The 17,243-nt window shown below is 40.0% G+C and overlaps 1 protein-coding gene across 1 annotated transcript in view; it reads right to left on the bottom strand.

Annotated features, from left to right (window-relative positions):
- LOC132401503 (complement factor H-related protein 1-like) overlaps nt 1–17,243 on the bottom strand; it is a 64,095-nt gene that overhangs the window by 839 nt on the left and 46,013 nt on the right. Inside the window, exons 7-10 of the mRNA XM_059983529.1 lie at nt 13,094–13,282; nt 10,475–10,582; nt 9,592–9,809; nt 7,289–7,379 (exon numbers count right to left, since the gene is read on the bottom strand). Of these exons, the coding sequence (XP_059839512.1) occupies nt 7,308–7,379; nt 9,592–9,809; nt 10,475–10,582; nt 13,094–13,282 (587 nt within the window). The 3' untranslated portion in view covers nt 7,289–7,307. The remainder of the gene's footprint in view (nt 1–7,288; nt 7,380–9,591; nt 9,810–10,474; nt 10,583–13,093; nt 13,283–17,243) is intronic.

The raw sequence follows: 17,243 nt of genomic DNA on the forward strand, positions 1-17,243 counted from the left end.
TTCAATCATGGCTGATCCTATTTCTCCCCTCCTCAACCCCACTCCCTGGCTTTTCCCCGTAACCTTTGATGCTGTGACCAATCAAGAACCTATCAATCTCCACCTTACATACACCCAACAAACTGGCCTCCACAGCTGCCTGTATAACAAAATTCCACAAATTCCCCACCTTTTGGCTAAAGAAATTTCTTCACATTTCTGTTTTAAATAGATGCCGCTCTATCCTGAGTTTGTGCCCTCTTGTCCTAGACTCCCCCACCATGGAAAACATCTACTCTATCTAGACGTACAAACAAGCTGGATGAACTCAGCAGGTCGGGCAGCATCCATTGAAAGGAGCAGTCAACATTTTGGGTCGAGACGTTGACTGCTCCTTTCAACGGATGCTGCCCGACCTGCTGAGTTCATCCAGCTTGTTTGTAAGTCTTGATTTGACAACAGCATCTGCAGTGTACTTTGTGTTTACTCTACCTAGGCTTTTCAACATTCAAAAGGTTTCAATGAGATCCCCCCTATCTTTCTAAATTCCAGTGAGTACAATCCCAGAGCCATTCCTCATATGATAACCCTTTCATCCCCAGAATCATCCTTGTGGGCCTCTCCTGAATCCTCTCCAATGCTAGCACATCTTTTCTTAGATGAGGAGCCCGAACCTATTCACAATGCTCAAGGTGAGGCCTTATAAAGTCTCAGCATCACATCCCTGCTCTTGTATTCTAGAACCCTTTAAGTGAATGCTAGCATTATATCTGCCTTCCTCACCGCTGACTCAACCTGCAGGTTTACCTTTAGGGAATTCTGCACAAGGACTCCCAAGTCCCTTTGCATCTCAGATTTTTGGATTTTCTTCCTGTTTAGAAAATAGTCTGGACATTTATTTCTTCTACCAAATTGCATGACCATGCATTTTCTAACATTGTATTTAATTTGCCACTTTCTTGCCCATTCTCCTAATCTGTCTAAGTCCTACAGCAGCCTTTTTGTTTCCTCAACACTACCAACCCCTCCACCAATCTTCACATCATCTGCAAAATTGGCAACAAAACCATTTATTCATCTAAGTTATTGATATGCAGCATAAAAAGAAGCAGTAACAACACCAACCCCTGCAGAACACATTTAGTCATGACCAGCCAACCAGAAAAGGATCTTTTTATTGCCACTCACTGCCTCCTACCAGTCAACCAATTCTCTAACAATGCTAGTTATTTTCCTGTAATAGCATGGGCTCTTAACTTAGTAAGTACCCTTATGTATGGCACCTTGCCAAAGGCCTTCTGAAAATTCAAAATTAGAACATCTACTGCATCCCCTTTCCCTAATCTACTTGTTATCTCCTCAAAGAATTCCAACAGGTTCATCAGACAAAATTTTCCCTTAAGGGAACCATGCTGTTTTGTCCCGTGTCACCAAGTAGTCCATAACCTCATCCTTAACAATTGCTTCAACATCTTCCCATCCACTGAAGTCAGGCCATCTGGTCTGTAATTTCGTTTCTGCTGCCTGCCTCTTTTGTTAAGGAGTCAAATGACAGTTGCAAGGCACCATGCCAGAGTCTAATAATTCTTGAAAGATCATTACTACTGCCACTACCTTTTTCAGACCCCTAGGGTGCAGTTCATCTGGTCTGGGTGACTTATGTACATATTGTACTGTCTCAGTACTTTTATATTTTTGTGCTGTAGCTCTTACTTTTTATTCACAGTTATTTTGTTAATAACACCATTCTTTGCACTTCTGGTGAGATGCTAACTGCATTTCATTGGCTTTGTTTCTGTACTCGGCACAATCACAATAAAGTTGAATCTAATCTAATCTAATTGCACCCTTCAACACCTGGCTCACTGCTTGTGTCTTCCACAGTGAAGACCGATGCAAAATACTGTGCTCATTTAGTTATTTAAAAATACTCATTATTATTTCAATCCACCATTATTATTTCTCTGGCATCACTTTCTAGTGGTCTTATATCCACTCTCATCTCTCTTTTATTTTTTATATACTTGGAAAAAAGCTTTGACTTCACTTGCCAGCCATGGGTATATTATTTTTCCATGCAAGTATTTCTTTGTTTTCTGAATACATCTATCCTGCACCTTCCTCATTTTTCCCAGAAACTCACACCATTGCTACTCTGCTGTCTTTCTTGCTGACATCTCCTTCCGGTTTATTTTGACCAACTCCTCTCTCATTCCATTGTAATTTACTTTACTCCTCTGGAATACTGCTATGTTAGGTTTTACTTTTTCCCTATCAAATTTCAAGTTGAACTCAATCATCTTGCAATCACTGGCTCCTAACGGTTTTTTTTTACCTTAAGCTCCCTAATCGTCTCGGGTTCATTACATAACACCCAATCCAGTATAGCTGATCCCCTAGTAGGCTCAAAGACAAACTGTTTTAAAAAGCCATCTCATAGGCATTCAACAAATTCAGTCTCTTGACATCTATTACCAACCTATTTTCCAAATCTACCTGGGTGCTAAAATCTCCCATGACTATCATAACATTGCCCTTTTGACAATAGACAATAGACTGTAGGTGCAGGAGTAGGCCATTTGGCCCTTCTAGCCTGCACCGCCATTCACTGTGATCATGTTTGATCATACACAATGATCACAATGTTCCTGCCCTCTTCCCATATCCCGTGACCACGCTATCTATAAGAGCTCTATCTAACTCTCTCTTAAAAGCATCCAGAGACTTGGCCTCCATTGCCTTCTGGGGCAGAGCATTCCACATATCCTGCACACTCTGGGTGAAAAAGTTCTTCTGCATCTCTGTTCTAAATGGCCTACCTCTTATTCTTAAACTGTGGCCTCTAGTTCTGGACTTACCCATCAGCGGGAACATGCTTCCTACCTTCAGCGTGTCCAATCCCTTAATAATCTTACATGTTTCAATCAGATCCCCTTTTCTATTTCCCACGTGTAAAGGGGGTTTCTTTTTTTTTCTTTGTTACTGTTGGGAAAGGGTTTCCTTTTGTTAACTAGCAGGAATGCTAATTTACTGATAACGAGAATGGTATTCCTTTGTAAACCAAATGGGGATTAATGTTCTTTCTTCTGAGTCTGTAAGCTTTTGTTGATGGGCTTTTGGGCAGATCGGCGCGAGGGGGTCGAGAGAGAGGACGCCATGCTCTAAGCTGGGCGAGGATCGGACCCCAAAGGGGGGTCCGAGGCTGGGAGATTCTCCGAGGAGGGGGGGATGAAGCTAGATGTGCTTGGTTGACCACTCGGAGGGTCCTGAGCGGTTTGGAGAGTCGAGGAGTTCGGAGGGTACTGAGCTGTTTGGAGAGTCGAGGAGTTCGGAGGGTCCTGAGCTGTTTGCAGAGTCGAGGAGTTTGGAGGGTCCTGAGCTGCGAGTCGAGGAGTTCAGAGGGGATCGAATGGAGGCCAGAAGACTTCAGAAATTGAGCTCCAACGGCTGTGCATGAAGTGGTTTGGACTTTGATAAGTTTGGCGCCTTTTCTTTAATTTTCTCTTCATATATACTGTATCATTATTAATCACTTAGTTATAGTAACCTTTATAAATTGTACTCATTTAATTGCATATGGTGTGCTGTCTGTTTTTGGGTGAGGCGGGGACATCACACAGCATCCACACCAGCTGATTACCCAGTTTGGCGGGGCTGAAGGCTGCTCCCCCTAGACAAGAACGAGCTGAGCGAGCCTGAGGGGACCCAGGGAGTTACACACGCCTATCCGTCCATCCTATCCTGAATCCCTTCACTGCACTTCCCACCTCCCTGCCGATTTAGTTTAAACCCTCCCCAACAGCTCTAACAAACCTGCCTGTGAGAATATTGGTCCCTCCCTATTTGACACGCCTTTTCTATTTCCCACTGTAATCTGTGATCCATATCCCAGCTACTGTTTGGAGGCCTGTATATAACTGCCATCAAAGTCCTTTTACCCTTGCAGTTTCTTAACTCAACCAACAAGGATTCAACATCTTCTGATCCCATGTCACAGCTTTCTACTGATTTGATGCCATTCTTTACCAGTAGAGCCATCACACCCCCACTGCCTTCCTTCCTATCCCTCTGATACAATGTGTAACCTTGGATGTTTAGCTCCCACCTCAACCATCCTTCAGGCACGATTCAGTGATGGCCACAGCAGCATACCCAACAATTTGTAAATGTGCAACAAGATCATTCACCTTATCTGTGCATTGAGATATAACACTTTCGATACTGTATTTGGTACCTTTTTGATTTTGCATTCCTAATACTCACCTTGCTGGCTGCAATTTTGTCCAATCATCTGTCTGTCCGTCCTGACAGTCTGACTGCATGCCAGCTTTGCTTTTTTACCATCCATCCTATCCTGAATCCCTTCACTCCACTTCCCACCTCCCTACCAATTTAGTTTAAACCCTCCCCAACAGCTCTAACAAACCTGCCTGTGAGAATATTGGTCCCTCCCTCTTGGGTTCAGGTGCAACCCTTCACTATTGTACAGGTCGTACCTCCCCCAGAAGGTATCCCACTGATCCAAGAACCTGAAGCCCTCCACCTGCATCAGCTACTCAGCCATCATTTATCTGCTAAATCTACCTGTTTCTACCCTTATTGGTGCGTGGCACAGGTAGCAATCCAGGAATTACTACCCTGGAGATCCTGCTTCTCAGCTTTCTGTCTAGCTCCCTAAAATTTCTCTTCAGGGCTTCTTTGTTTTCCTTCCTATGACATTGGTACCAATCTGTACCAAGACATCTGGTTGCTTCCCCCCCCCCACCCACCCCCCCAAAATGCTGTGGTCTACACTGGTCAATAAATACATGGTAAAGAAATAGACACATTGATTCACAAGTGCTGTAGTAATAACTTAGCTGATCTGATGAGAAAAGGGAATGGAAAAGTAAAATCTAGCCTTACTGTTACTGTAGTTGGGATTTGAATTGTGGAGTCTGCTTTAGCATTAGAACTCCAGTGACTCGCTCAGACCTCCTTATCTACCCTTGATTTGGCTATGTAGATTCAAAGAGTCACACAGTTTGGAAACAAGCCCTATGGTCCAACTGGTCCATGGTAAACAAGATTCTCACCCAAACTAGTCCCATTTGTCTGAATTTGCCTCAGAAACACCTCTCCTGTCCAGCTCTCTTTTAATGCAACTGTATCTACCACTTCTGTCAGTTCATTCCAATTACTGATCATCCTCTGCTATACAAGTTGTCCTTCAGGTTCCTGTTAAATTTCTCCCTTCTTATCTCATGCTCTCTGGCTCTTAATTCTCCCACCCTGGGAAAAAGGTTGTGCACGTTGATTCCAGCTCTGCTCCTTGTGATTTTACACAGCTCTACAAGGTCACCCTTCATTCCCCCTAGGTTCTAAATGAAAAAAAGTCCCAGCCATCTTAACCTCTCTCCAAAAGTCAGTACCTTGAGTTCTAGCAACATCCTTGTAAATCACCTATGCACTCTAACCAGCTTCATGGCATCTTTCCTATAACAGGGTGACCAAAACTGAAATCCAAAAGCAATGTAACAACCCGACTTCTATACTCAAAGCCTTGACTGACAAAGGCTTCCATGCCAAAAGTCTTCATTACCCTGCCTATCTGTGACTCCACTTTCAGGGAACCGTGTGCTTCTATGTCTCAGTCCTTCTCTTCTACAACACTCCCCAGGGTTTTATTATTCATTGTGAAAGTAATACCCTTGATTATTTTCCCAAATGCAGCATGTCACACAGACGTCTCAGACAGTGCTTAGTCCATGCTCTACTCATGAGTCATAGCTCAAATGCCATCTATAAATTCACCTATGATACCACTGTCTGTAGAATCTCAGATGGTAAAGAAGAGGCTTACGGGAGTTGGGTAGATCGGCTGGTTGAGTAGTGTTAATACAACAACATCACACTCAACATTTGCAAGACCAGTGATCTAATTGTGGACTTCAGCAAGGGAAATCCAGGGGAACACACATACAATTCTCATTGATGGGTCAATGGTGGCAAGGGTGAGCAGTTTGAAGTTTCTGGATGTCAACATCTCAAGGGATTTATCCTGGGCCCAATGCATCAATGCAATCATGAATTAGGCACAGCAGCAGCTTTACTTTATTAAGGTTTTGAGGATATGTAGTATATCACCAAACATTCTCACAAATTACTAGATGTGTGGTGGAGACACTACCTGGTATAGTCTCCAATGAGCAGGATTTTAAGAGGCTGCTGAGATTATTGACTCAGCTACTCCATCCTGGGCACAGCCCTGCCCACCATGAAGTAATTTGCAAAAAGGTAATTCCTCATGAAGGTAGCATCCATCACTAAGTACCCTCACTGTTGAGGACAAGCCTTCTTTTCATTAATACCATCAGATAATAGGTACAGAAGCCGGAAGACACACAGTGATTTAGAGACAGCTGCTTCTTCTCCTCTATTAGATTTCTGAATTGTCCATAAGCAGTATCTTGTTAGTCCTTATTGCATTATTTATTTATTTTTCTAATTTATATATTTTTATGCTTTTGGACTTTTCTGCTGCAAAACATCAAATTTCATGTTATGTCAGTAATAATAAATTTGATTTTCATTTTGTTCTCACCTTGCACCCAAAATGTGACACCTCACATGGTGGAGCTCCAGCCCACTAAAGAAATTCAGTGCTTAACAACTGGCACTCTTTCCATGTTCCAAATAACCACCTTCTCACATGAGAATATGTTGGATGCAGTATGTATTGCCTACAGAATCTATTATATTAAGATATAATAATACTTGTATGAAGAATGTTTGATTGCTCTGGGTCTACACTTGCTGGAGTTTAGAAGAATAAATAGAGATCTCATTGAAACCTACCAAATATTGAAAGGCCGATATAGAATGGACATGGAGAGGGCCCTTCCAATGGCAGGGGAGTCTAGAATTAGAGGACACAGCCTCAGAATACAAAGACATCCTTTTAGAACAGAGATAAGGTGGAACTTCTTTCGCTAGAGGGTGGTGAATCTGTGGAGTTCATTGCCACAGATGACTCTGGAGGCCAAGTCATTGGGTGTACTTAATGGGAGATTGATAGGTTCTCGATGAGTAAGGACATCAAAGGTAATGTGGAGAAAGCAGGAGAATGGGGTTGAGAATGATAATAAATCAGCCATGACCGAATAATGGAGCAGAGTCGATGGACCGAATGGCCTAATTCTGCTCCTATGTCTAATGGTATTATGGTCTTAAGAATGACAATTTTGGTAATCAAATATTGATTTTGACTTTCATAGAAAGTGATTTTGTACCAGAAAAATATGTATTTTTTGTCAATATGCTCACTTACCATTTCAACTTTCAAACTTTTAGCTTTGATATTGACTCTTTTCATCAAATCTAATCCTGAAACCTTGAGTGAATGTAACATTGAAAGTGATCTATAAGACAAAAATTATAAATGTACATCAAACGACTCTTCTAAAACATATACAAAAAACACAAAATGCTGGCAGAACTCAGCAGGCCAGACAACATCTATGGGAGGAGGTAGTGACAGCGTTTCAAGCCGAAACCCTTCATCACGTAATGTATGTGCGGTCAGGGAGAGATGCACTTTATTGAATGTATGCCCTTGAGGTAAACCAGATATCTGTGCAGATAGTTATGTAATTTATGCAGACAAATGTGGCAACTGATTTCTGCTCAGCCAAACCCCACCAAATGACCAGATTAACTATTTCAGAACTGTTTGCTGAGAGTTGTACACTGGCTAGGACAGTGAATTCCCGTGCACCTTTTGTTTGAGTAGTGAAATTAACTTCTTTTTGCCTATGTACAAGAATCAACAAACCCAGCATCCTAATTAAAATAACAGTAATGTCAAATCCAGCAGTTGTCACCAAATATGCACCCAAGAGCTTTCTCTCTCACAACTGAGTGTGGATTATGCCCAATGAGTAGTCTTCTAAATAATGTATGAAGAATAATGGATTCAAGCTGGAAACAAAATCCTTTTAAGATAAGAATGAAGACATCTTGTGAAAACAGTTAAAAGCAGATGCTGGACTCTGTCATTAAGCCTTCCCCTATCTGCTAAGAGTTGATCTTTTCCCACAGCAAGCTTTACTGTATTAATCCTGTATCGCTGATTCACTTGTGCCTAAGAAAATCTGTTTGATCTGTCTTGAATGGTTTCAGTCACTGAGCTTGACAGCCTTCTTGAGGTAAAAGATTTTTGAAAGTTCCCTACATGGGTGCGGAAAAAAATTCTGATCTTAGTCCTGAATGTCCATCTCCTTATTTTGATATAGGGATCCCTGGGTCTGCACACTCAAGCCAAGGGAAATATCAGCTTTGCAACTACTCTGTCAAGACTTGAAAGAACATTGAATGGTTCAATGAGGTCCCCTCTCTTTCTTCTAGACAACCAAGAGTACCATCTCAGTCTGTTAAATCTCCTCTCATATTCAACTCCATCATCCCAGGACTCAGTCCAGTAATACCTTCAGAAATACATCTTTACTCCTTTTCTCAGTTCTTTGCACATTAAAGGCAAGGACATTACACAATTTCCATCTCTCAGCATTTAAAGACATATCCACCCTTCTTTTTTTTTGCACAATATCCTGTCTTCCATTACTTTGCTATTCATATATCTTGTTCATATTCTTTTGAAGCTTCCCTGCATTCTCTTAACATCCTACATACTTCCCAGTTTTCTATCACCAGAAAAGATGCAGATAGTATACCTAATGCATTCAAACAAATTACTGGTATAAATGATGAACCAGCTGCCCCCCCACCCCCACACCTCTCCACAAGCTGCAGCCCTCCATCTGAAATATAACCCATCAACCCTTTGCAATTCAGATGTGCAGGAAGATAAGCAATGGAAGAGAATAGTGAACTCTGCCCAATACATCACAGGCATATTCCTCCCCACCATCAGTACTACCTACAGGAGGCAGCATCTCAGGAAGAAAACATCCATCATCAAAGAGACCTATCAACTGGGCCCTGCCATCTTTTCATAGCTACCATTTGGGCAGGAAGTACAGAAGCCTGAAGGCCCATATCACTAGGTTCAAGAACTACTAGTCCCCATTAACCATTTGGTACTTGAACCAACCGACAAAATCATAGTCACTTCAGTTTATCGACTGTGACCTCTTTAAACACTTTGCACTAAAATGGACTTTGTTTTTCTGTTGCAATTGCATTTTTTCCCTGTAAATATTGTCTATTATTTATGTTCTCTGTATGTTATGTTTTTCTTTAAAATATTGTTTATATAGTTCTGCGTGCCTGTGATGCTCCAGCCATTAAGTTTTTCACAGAGAATGGTAGATGTGTGGACTGCAAGCCAGGTTTAGTGGGAAAGGCAGATACATTAGGGACATTTAAGAGGCTCTTACACAGGCACATACACTTCACCAGAGGACAGAATAGAAGTATTTCTGCATTTTCCAGGTACCACAATCTCAAAGGCAGTGAGGTTATAAAGGGAAGTACAGATCAGTATCCTTACAAAATTATTCTGGAGGATAATGTACTGTGAAAGTTAATGTAATGACTTTCCGAAATCTCAATTCATAGCTTTCCTAAAGGCTATGATGCTATATAGAGGGAAGTGCATATGTGTATACTTACTGTATTACTTAAGGAGAATGGAAAGCAGTACTCTCCTACTGCAGGTTGTTCATACAGTATGCTTTGAGGCTCTGTGCCAAATATTACTTTCATTTTTGCATTGCTGGATTCTTTTATAAAAAACTTCAAAGTGCTTCCTCTCAGTACTCTGCTAGTCTTCACCGAGAACAAAGCATTGCTCTCACCTCTGATTCCATCTAATACAATTGTGCTCTGATCTATGTATTAAAACAAGATATTTACAGATAAATCAGAATAGAAAATATGCATAAAATCAAAATAAATTCCTTTATTTCAACAACAAAACAAAAACTGCAATAACTAACAAGCAATAAATAACATTTTTTTTTTCAAAATCAATTAAGCCCTGACGAAGGGTCTCGACCCGAAACGCTGACTGCTCCTTTCAACGGATGCTGCCCGACCTGCTGAGTTCATCCAGCTTGTTTGTACATCTTGATTTGACCACAGCATCTGCAGTGTACTTTGTGTTTAAATACCAAAAGGTAATCTCTTGATATATATGAAAAATAGCTCCTTGTGGTAAATTGAGATGTGTTCTCACATATATATAAGTAGATGGAAATCATGTTCTTATCCACTCCCAGATGCTTGAAAAGATGAAGAGATCATTACAACTCCCTTTGTTAAATTTCTGAAGAGGTATTGAGAGTCACCGATTTTTAACTTTGAGGCATTTAAGATTCTTTAATTTTTTTTATGTAGTTTTACTTATGACAACAGGTGTGCAGGTTTATCCTTGCTTTGCTGTCTGACAGTTGCAACAAGGTTGCTCCAGACTAGACAAGGTGCCACAGATATTTCCCATTTAATATTTATGCATTATTACTTTACTAGAAGGGACATTGGGGAAAAGAATTACCTGGTCTTGTTATTGATACGCTTTTTGAATTATATTCAATACAGATTTCGTCAATTGCACATGATTGGCAAGCAAAATATTCTAAAGGTCTGCATTCACTCCTATCATCTGCAGAAAAAAAGACATTTTAAAGATGGTACTAAAAGTTAAACATTAAAAGCAAAAGAATTTGAAAGTACTATTATATTAAATCCAGGAAGCTTTAGATAATGCGGGAAACTCAACAGCCAATAATAATAACAGGTACCAATGCTCCAATAAAAATCTTCTCCTTTGTGACTTATTACTTCTAATTTGGTAACTTCGATGCACTCACTTAACATCAACAAATGTAGTATTGTAGATTCAATAAAGAAATTTGTTACATCCAAAATAATACTTATGTTCAAAAGTGTGTCAATGACAATGAGTTACACCTTATTTACAGCATAGAAACAGGATGTTTAGCCCAATATACCAGTTTAATATGTTTTCTCTTGTGGTGTAAACAAAAAACTCATTATAACCTCCTGAATAAAAGCTTCCATTCCTTTCTCCCATTTGTAACCTCAGTGCATCATTACTCTTTGCTCCACCATTTCTCCTGTTACCTAGTTCTAAATTAAAACTACTTTCAAGCTAGTGACATTCACCTTTTGATCTCTACTGGATCACAGTTATAAATGATTCATTTTTCAGGTCTCTAGTTCTGGCCGCATTAGCTGGATGAACTAGCCTTTATATCTTTAATGTCTTTATATCTTTAACCTGAAGCTATCAGCTCCTATCTGAGACATTTTTTTCCAGAGAATCGGCATTTCCTGATAGATCTGCTGGCTCAGTTCCATTGCCATTTCAGTAAATAGTTTTTTCATCTTTTCTAGTACAACTACATTCTCTTAACAACATCTATAGATTGTGTTGTTTAATTAATCCATGCAGACAGAAAGTAGCTTTAATGGTTTTGGCAACAATGATGTTAATGACTTTGGTCGATGCATGGAGCACATCTCATTGAAAACTACTTTCAGAATCGCACATTGAACACATTGTTCTTCACTAAAATGTACACAGGAAAATAGTTCCTTGTAGCTTTCTAGTGAGAGTACATTTACTCTTTCACCTTTTTCTTCTTTGAGTAGGATGTTTTGTATTTATATATTTATTTATGTTGCACTCCAAGAGGAATGCCTGTATGTACATAGGTCTGTTATAACTATATATAGTTATTGCTGACGTCAAGACACAGCCCACCAGCTCCTGCGCAACTGTGGCCTGTGGACTTTGTCAATTTCAAAGCAGTTTATAAGCATCAAGCATAAAAAGCACTCATTATAAATCAATCAGAAACTAACCAAAAGATCAATGATCTCTTTAACTAGATGGATAAGTTCTTTCCACAACACACAATCTTCCACAAGTGCTATATGTGTGTATTAAATGCAATATTGTGTTCCGTTTTGGGAGTGCTGATCTTAAACAGTGATGCTTACAAACTAACATCAAGATTAATGTATTTATGGCCGATGAATACAATAATGTGTCCAAACCTTTTCCTGTCATTTGAGCAGCGCTACAGTAAAATGCCCATACTGCACTTCAGGTGACATACTGGAATTAAATGGCAAATAATGTTTGCAGTGTTGCTGAAATATGGATGTTCAGCAATAGGATCTTTTAAACTCAGACTGTTTTTAAGACTTCCAAATGTGGGTTCCCTAAATTTTATGTGTTCTACACAACTTCTTTGATTTTCATTTCTACCCTCTGTAAATACATGACACGGAAAATTCAGCACGGAATTGGGCATCAAGTCTAAACTGTCGATATCTCTGCTTATGTGGCAGGTAATAAGCTTCTTCCACAGTTAATTGGCTTTAAAGCAGTTTATCTGCTTTAATCTGCTTTAACACGATCCTCTATTCTCTTTTTTGTCAACTGTTGTTCAGATTCTTTAGCTATTCACCTAAAAGTGAACTCCACATTTGCAACGCTCTGTGGGTAAACACTTTCAAAGTCATTTTTATTTTGCAACAATCACATTGATGACCACTGCTTTAGTTTGCTTGCTGAAGCAAACAGTCTTCATTTTAGCAAAACATCTTTATTAAGTCACACTTGAGATTTCTCTTTCCCTGAGGAAGGATTCACCCACCCCATCCTATCCAGTAAGGAATAAACTTGCATTCTTTTATTGTACTCAGGTAGCTAGCTGATACCCTTGCTTAACTCCCTATAACCTATCATCTCACACATGACTATCAATTTCATCCTGAATATCCTATCACATCAGGGTAATTTACAGTAGCCAATTAACCTACCAACCCCAAGTTTATGGTGTACTACATTTAACTGAAGAAAATTCACTTATTCATAATCCATTCTGAAAATCCTAATGGTTTTTTTTTGTTGTTTGCTGTTATCCACAATATCTTAAATGGAAATCATGGGAAACATTGTTCTCAGCACCTCTTTCTCAAAGATACCTGTCTCTCACTTACAGGGGTTATTTTCAGCTGCAAAATTCCTCTATTGTTTTCTTTAACAAATAATGCAAAATTAAGTTATTTGTTGAGATAGTGGTTAAATAAAAAGCGAAAAGGCAGTTCAGTTTTATTTATATTGATCAGTTTCACTTACTGCTAATGCACCTGGGAACTTCCAAACTTCCATTATGGCAGTATCTCCTTGCTGGTTGTTCAATTTCAAATCCTTCACGGCATCTGAATTCTAAAACATCCCCATCTTTCACATCTATTCTTGTTTGGAATTTCCATCTTAATATTACACCTTTACTTGTAAAATCTTCTTCTGTCAAAATGCATGGTGCTAAATCACAGGGAAGTATCAGTAAGATATTTACAGTTGAAATGCATAATTTTCACATCAACAATTCTCATAAAATATCAATTTATATTTACTAAATCCTGTGAATTATATTTAAATTATTTGATTAAAATACTATTTCCTGTTTTTACAACCAATATCTCACAGAGATGTTGAAATCATGAAATGAAATTATAAAGTGAAAAATTACAATAAGCTTCAGGAAACTGTGTTGTCCCTTGGTTGGACAGCAGACTTTTCCAATGGGACATTTTATTGGTGATGGCCAAAGACTTACAGAGGAAGCCTGGGCAACAACCTTACAACAAATCATGGCAATCAGCAGACTTTCTTGGAGGGTGTCAATATATGATAGAATGCTGGGACACTGTGACAGATTCAATGAGAGCCAAAGAGATAGTGACCCATTTGCAATCTTCCGTGCATTCATACTACATGCACCAGCAGAGCCAACAAAGGATATGCCTCATTCTTTTTGCCCCACACTCTATTGTGGAAGTCCATCGGGTTCAATGGTTTAAAGGTTCCATTTAATATAGGAGAATATATACAATATACAACCTGAAATTCTCACTCTCCGCAGACATCCTTGAAAGAGAAGAAAAAACCCCAAAGAATGAATGACAGAGAAAAAAATACAATCCCAAAGCCTCTTCCCCTCACCCATGCACATGCAGCAGCAGACAGCATCTATCCTCCCACTCCCCCTCTCTCCACTTATTCTTGGATAAAGCATCAGCATTCCCACCACTCAGCATGTAAGCACCAGCAAAACTCCAATGAGAGACCATGGCCTACCATACATCAAAAACAAACTGTTCACTCCTACATTTCAACATCCCACAGGCTCTCGTTCTCTCTCACTAACAAGGGAGAGACCAATATCACTCCTTCCACAGCAAGGTATCAATAAACATCTAATTCAACTGTGTTTATGAGTAGCAGATGCTAAAGCAGCGGTTTTCAACCTGAGGACCTTGCTTAATGGTCAGGAAGCATTAAAAAAAGGCTGGGAACCCCTGGGCTAAAGCCTTTAATCCTCACTTCAACAGTTTTATTGACAATATGTCTATACAGACTATCAGTGAATAATCTCTGAGATGCTTTAACACTGAGGGATATTCTGCCAAGGTGGATGTAGTAGAGGCCACATGAAAACTCATGATATCGATGCACACAATCCTGGCAGGATTAGTTAGCAGTTGTTTTGTTTGAAAATAACAAAAGAACACAATGATGGCATCTCAGTCTGCAAGGAATTACTTTTGAACAATTTTGTTTTTAAAACAAAATTGTTATGGAAACAGGAATGAAGAATCCTTCTATGTCTGGGTGTGAAGTTATTCCTGAATGTCCACCTAGGATGTGGATGGCTGACAGCAGTGAAAACAGAGGAAGCTCTGAGCACTGCCAAGACCAAGAGCAAAACTGGTTTTGATAGCCAAGGACAGATAGAGATGGAGGACCTTCATTGCTGTCCTAAACATCATCGGTGGAATGGCCACTAAGCAAGTTTCCAAAGTGCCTTAATATAACAGATTGAAACTGGAAAAATAGACACTGAGGAAAAAATGAAAGATTAGGAGACATCATGAAAGTACAAGACATCATGAAAATCACTGGTATATCCCCAGAAATATCTTGTTTCATTAATTAAGATTCCAATCAACAGACTGCATTTAGCTATTCTAGATCTTCGCAAAGGGTTTCAAAAGTATTATTACATGGACATTGGCATTGATCAATCCCTTTACCATCTCACAAGTTCACCTGTGAAGGATGCATCCATCTAGAGCAACACTGGATCACCACATAGTCCTTATGGAGAGAAAATCTCATTCCTCACTGAAGCAAAGCCCCATAATACTACAGAGGTGCCATATGGGGTGGCACAGGACTTTGCATCTGTGAAAGCTTTGTACTATCAAGCAGAAGCAACAATGTATTTCATCTTATGGTTCAGAAGATCACTTTACTTTTACGATCAAGCAAGGAGATGATCCTAGTTTAATGAGAAAGGCAGAGAGGCATGAGGTTTGAGCACTGGTTTAACCTAACAATGAAATAGCAATTGTCCAAACTGTACTACAGACTCAAGATGTTGGAAATCCAGAGCAACACACAAAGTGCTGGAGGTGGTCAGCAAGTCAGGCAGCATTTATGGAGGGGAATGAACAGTCAATGTTTCTGGCCTTAATACATGCTGACTGACCTGCTGACTCCTTCTAACATTTTGTTTGTTGCCTCATACCACAGAGCTACGTGTTTGTGCCAGATGACAAAAGTAGCATGCAGTAGATACAGCTTTGTGTTCCCACATCCATCAGGCCAAATCATTACATGTTTGTGGCCTGCCATGTCTAATTATAAAGAATGGTGAACAATAAAACAGTTGAAACAGTTTTATAAAACAATAAAAACAGTTAAAAATAGTGCAAAACAGAAATAATACAAAAAAAAGGTGTTCATGGGCTCAATGTCGATTTAGGAATCAGATAGCAGAGGGGAAGAAGCTGTTTCTGAATCACTGAGTGTGTGCCTTCAGGCTTCTGTACCTCCTTCCTGTCAGTAACAATGAGAAGAGGGCATGTCCTGTGTGATGAGGTCTTTACTAATGGACGCTGCCTTTCAGAGGCACCTCTCCTTGAAGATGTCTTGGATAATATGGAGGCTGGTACCCAAGATGCAGCCAATTTATTTTACAACTTTCTGTAGCTTATTTTGGTCCTGTGCCATAGCCCTCCCACCCAAAATGCCACATAGCGATGCAATCCTGTCAGAATGCTCTCCGCCGTTTCTGAGTTTTTTATAGTGACTATCAGGATGCTGAAGCAAGGACCCAATTGCAGACCATGCACACTATGATATTTACTGAGTTGCAAATCCAGGGGATGGGGCCAACAAAGTCAGCGTCAAAGTTCAGGCGAAGTTAAAAAAAATCCAGAGATATCCAAAAATTCCAGAATTGGGAAACAGGCAGAGTTAATATTCAGACAGACAAAGTTCGGATACAAATACTGGAAAGGCTCAGGAAAATCCACTGACACAATCTGGCAACAAACAGGTGAAAACACAGGACTAAAATACACTGAGCAATAAACAGAGAGGCAGATGATAGGTGGAGCACAATGAGACACAGGTGGCAGCAATACAGGTAATAATGAGAAACAGGTGAGAGATGGACTATTCAATAATACAGGGGCCGGAGTAGAGCAGGAGTGGGGACATGAGAATATGGAGTATGAAAACAAACAAGAGCACATGGCAATACAAAACCATAGATTGACAGCTAGGGGGGAAGCACACAAAAAGCCAGAGTTCAACTGGAGGTACTGACAGTGACAAACAAAACCTCTTTAAACTCCTAATGAAATATAGTCACTGTCTTGCCTTCTTTATAGATCCTCAGAGTTCTTGACATCCAGGAACTTGCAATTGCTCACTCTTTCCACTTCTGGCACCTTGATGAGGATTGGTTTGTGTTCTGTCATCTTACTCGTCCCAAAATTCACAATCTGCTCTTTGGTCTCACTGATGTTAAGTGGAAGACTGTTACTACAACTCCAGTCACCTAGCTGGTATATCTCACTCCCATATGCTCTCTCAGAAATGGTTGTGTCATCAGCAAATTATAGATGGCATTTGAGTTGTGGCTAGCCATGCAGTCGCGGATACAGAGAGAGTAGAGCAGAGGGCTAAGAACACACCCCTGAGGTGAACCAGTGTTGATCATCAGCAAGGAGGAGATATTATCACTAATCCACACAGATTGTGGTCTTCTGGTTAGGAAGCCAAGGATCCAATTGCAGAGGGAGGTACAGAAGCCCAGGTTCTGTGACTTATCGATCATGATGGTGTTAAATACTGAGTTATAGTAAATAAACAGCATACTGACATAGGTGTTTGTATTGTCCAGGTGATCTAAGGCCATGTGAAGAGCCAT

The sequence above is a fragment of the Hypanus sabinus genome, chromosome 11, assembly GCF_030144855.1.
Source record: "Hypanus sabinus isolate sHypSab1 chromosome 11, sHypSab1.hap1, whole genome shotgun sequence".
Classification (NCBI taxonomy): domain Eukaryota; kingdom Metazoa; phylum Chordata; class Chondrichthyes; order Myliobatiformes; family Dasyatidae; genus Hypanus; species Hypanus sabinus.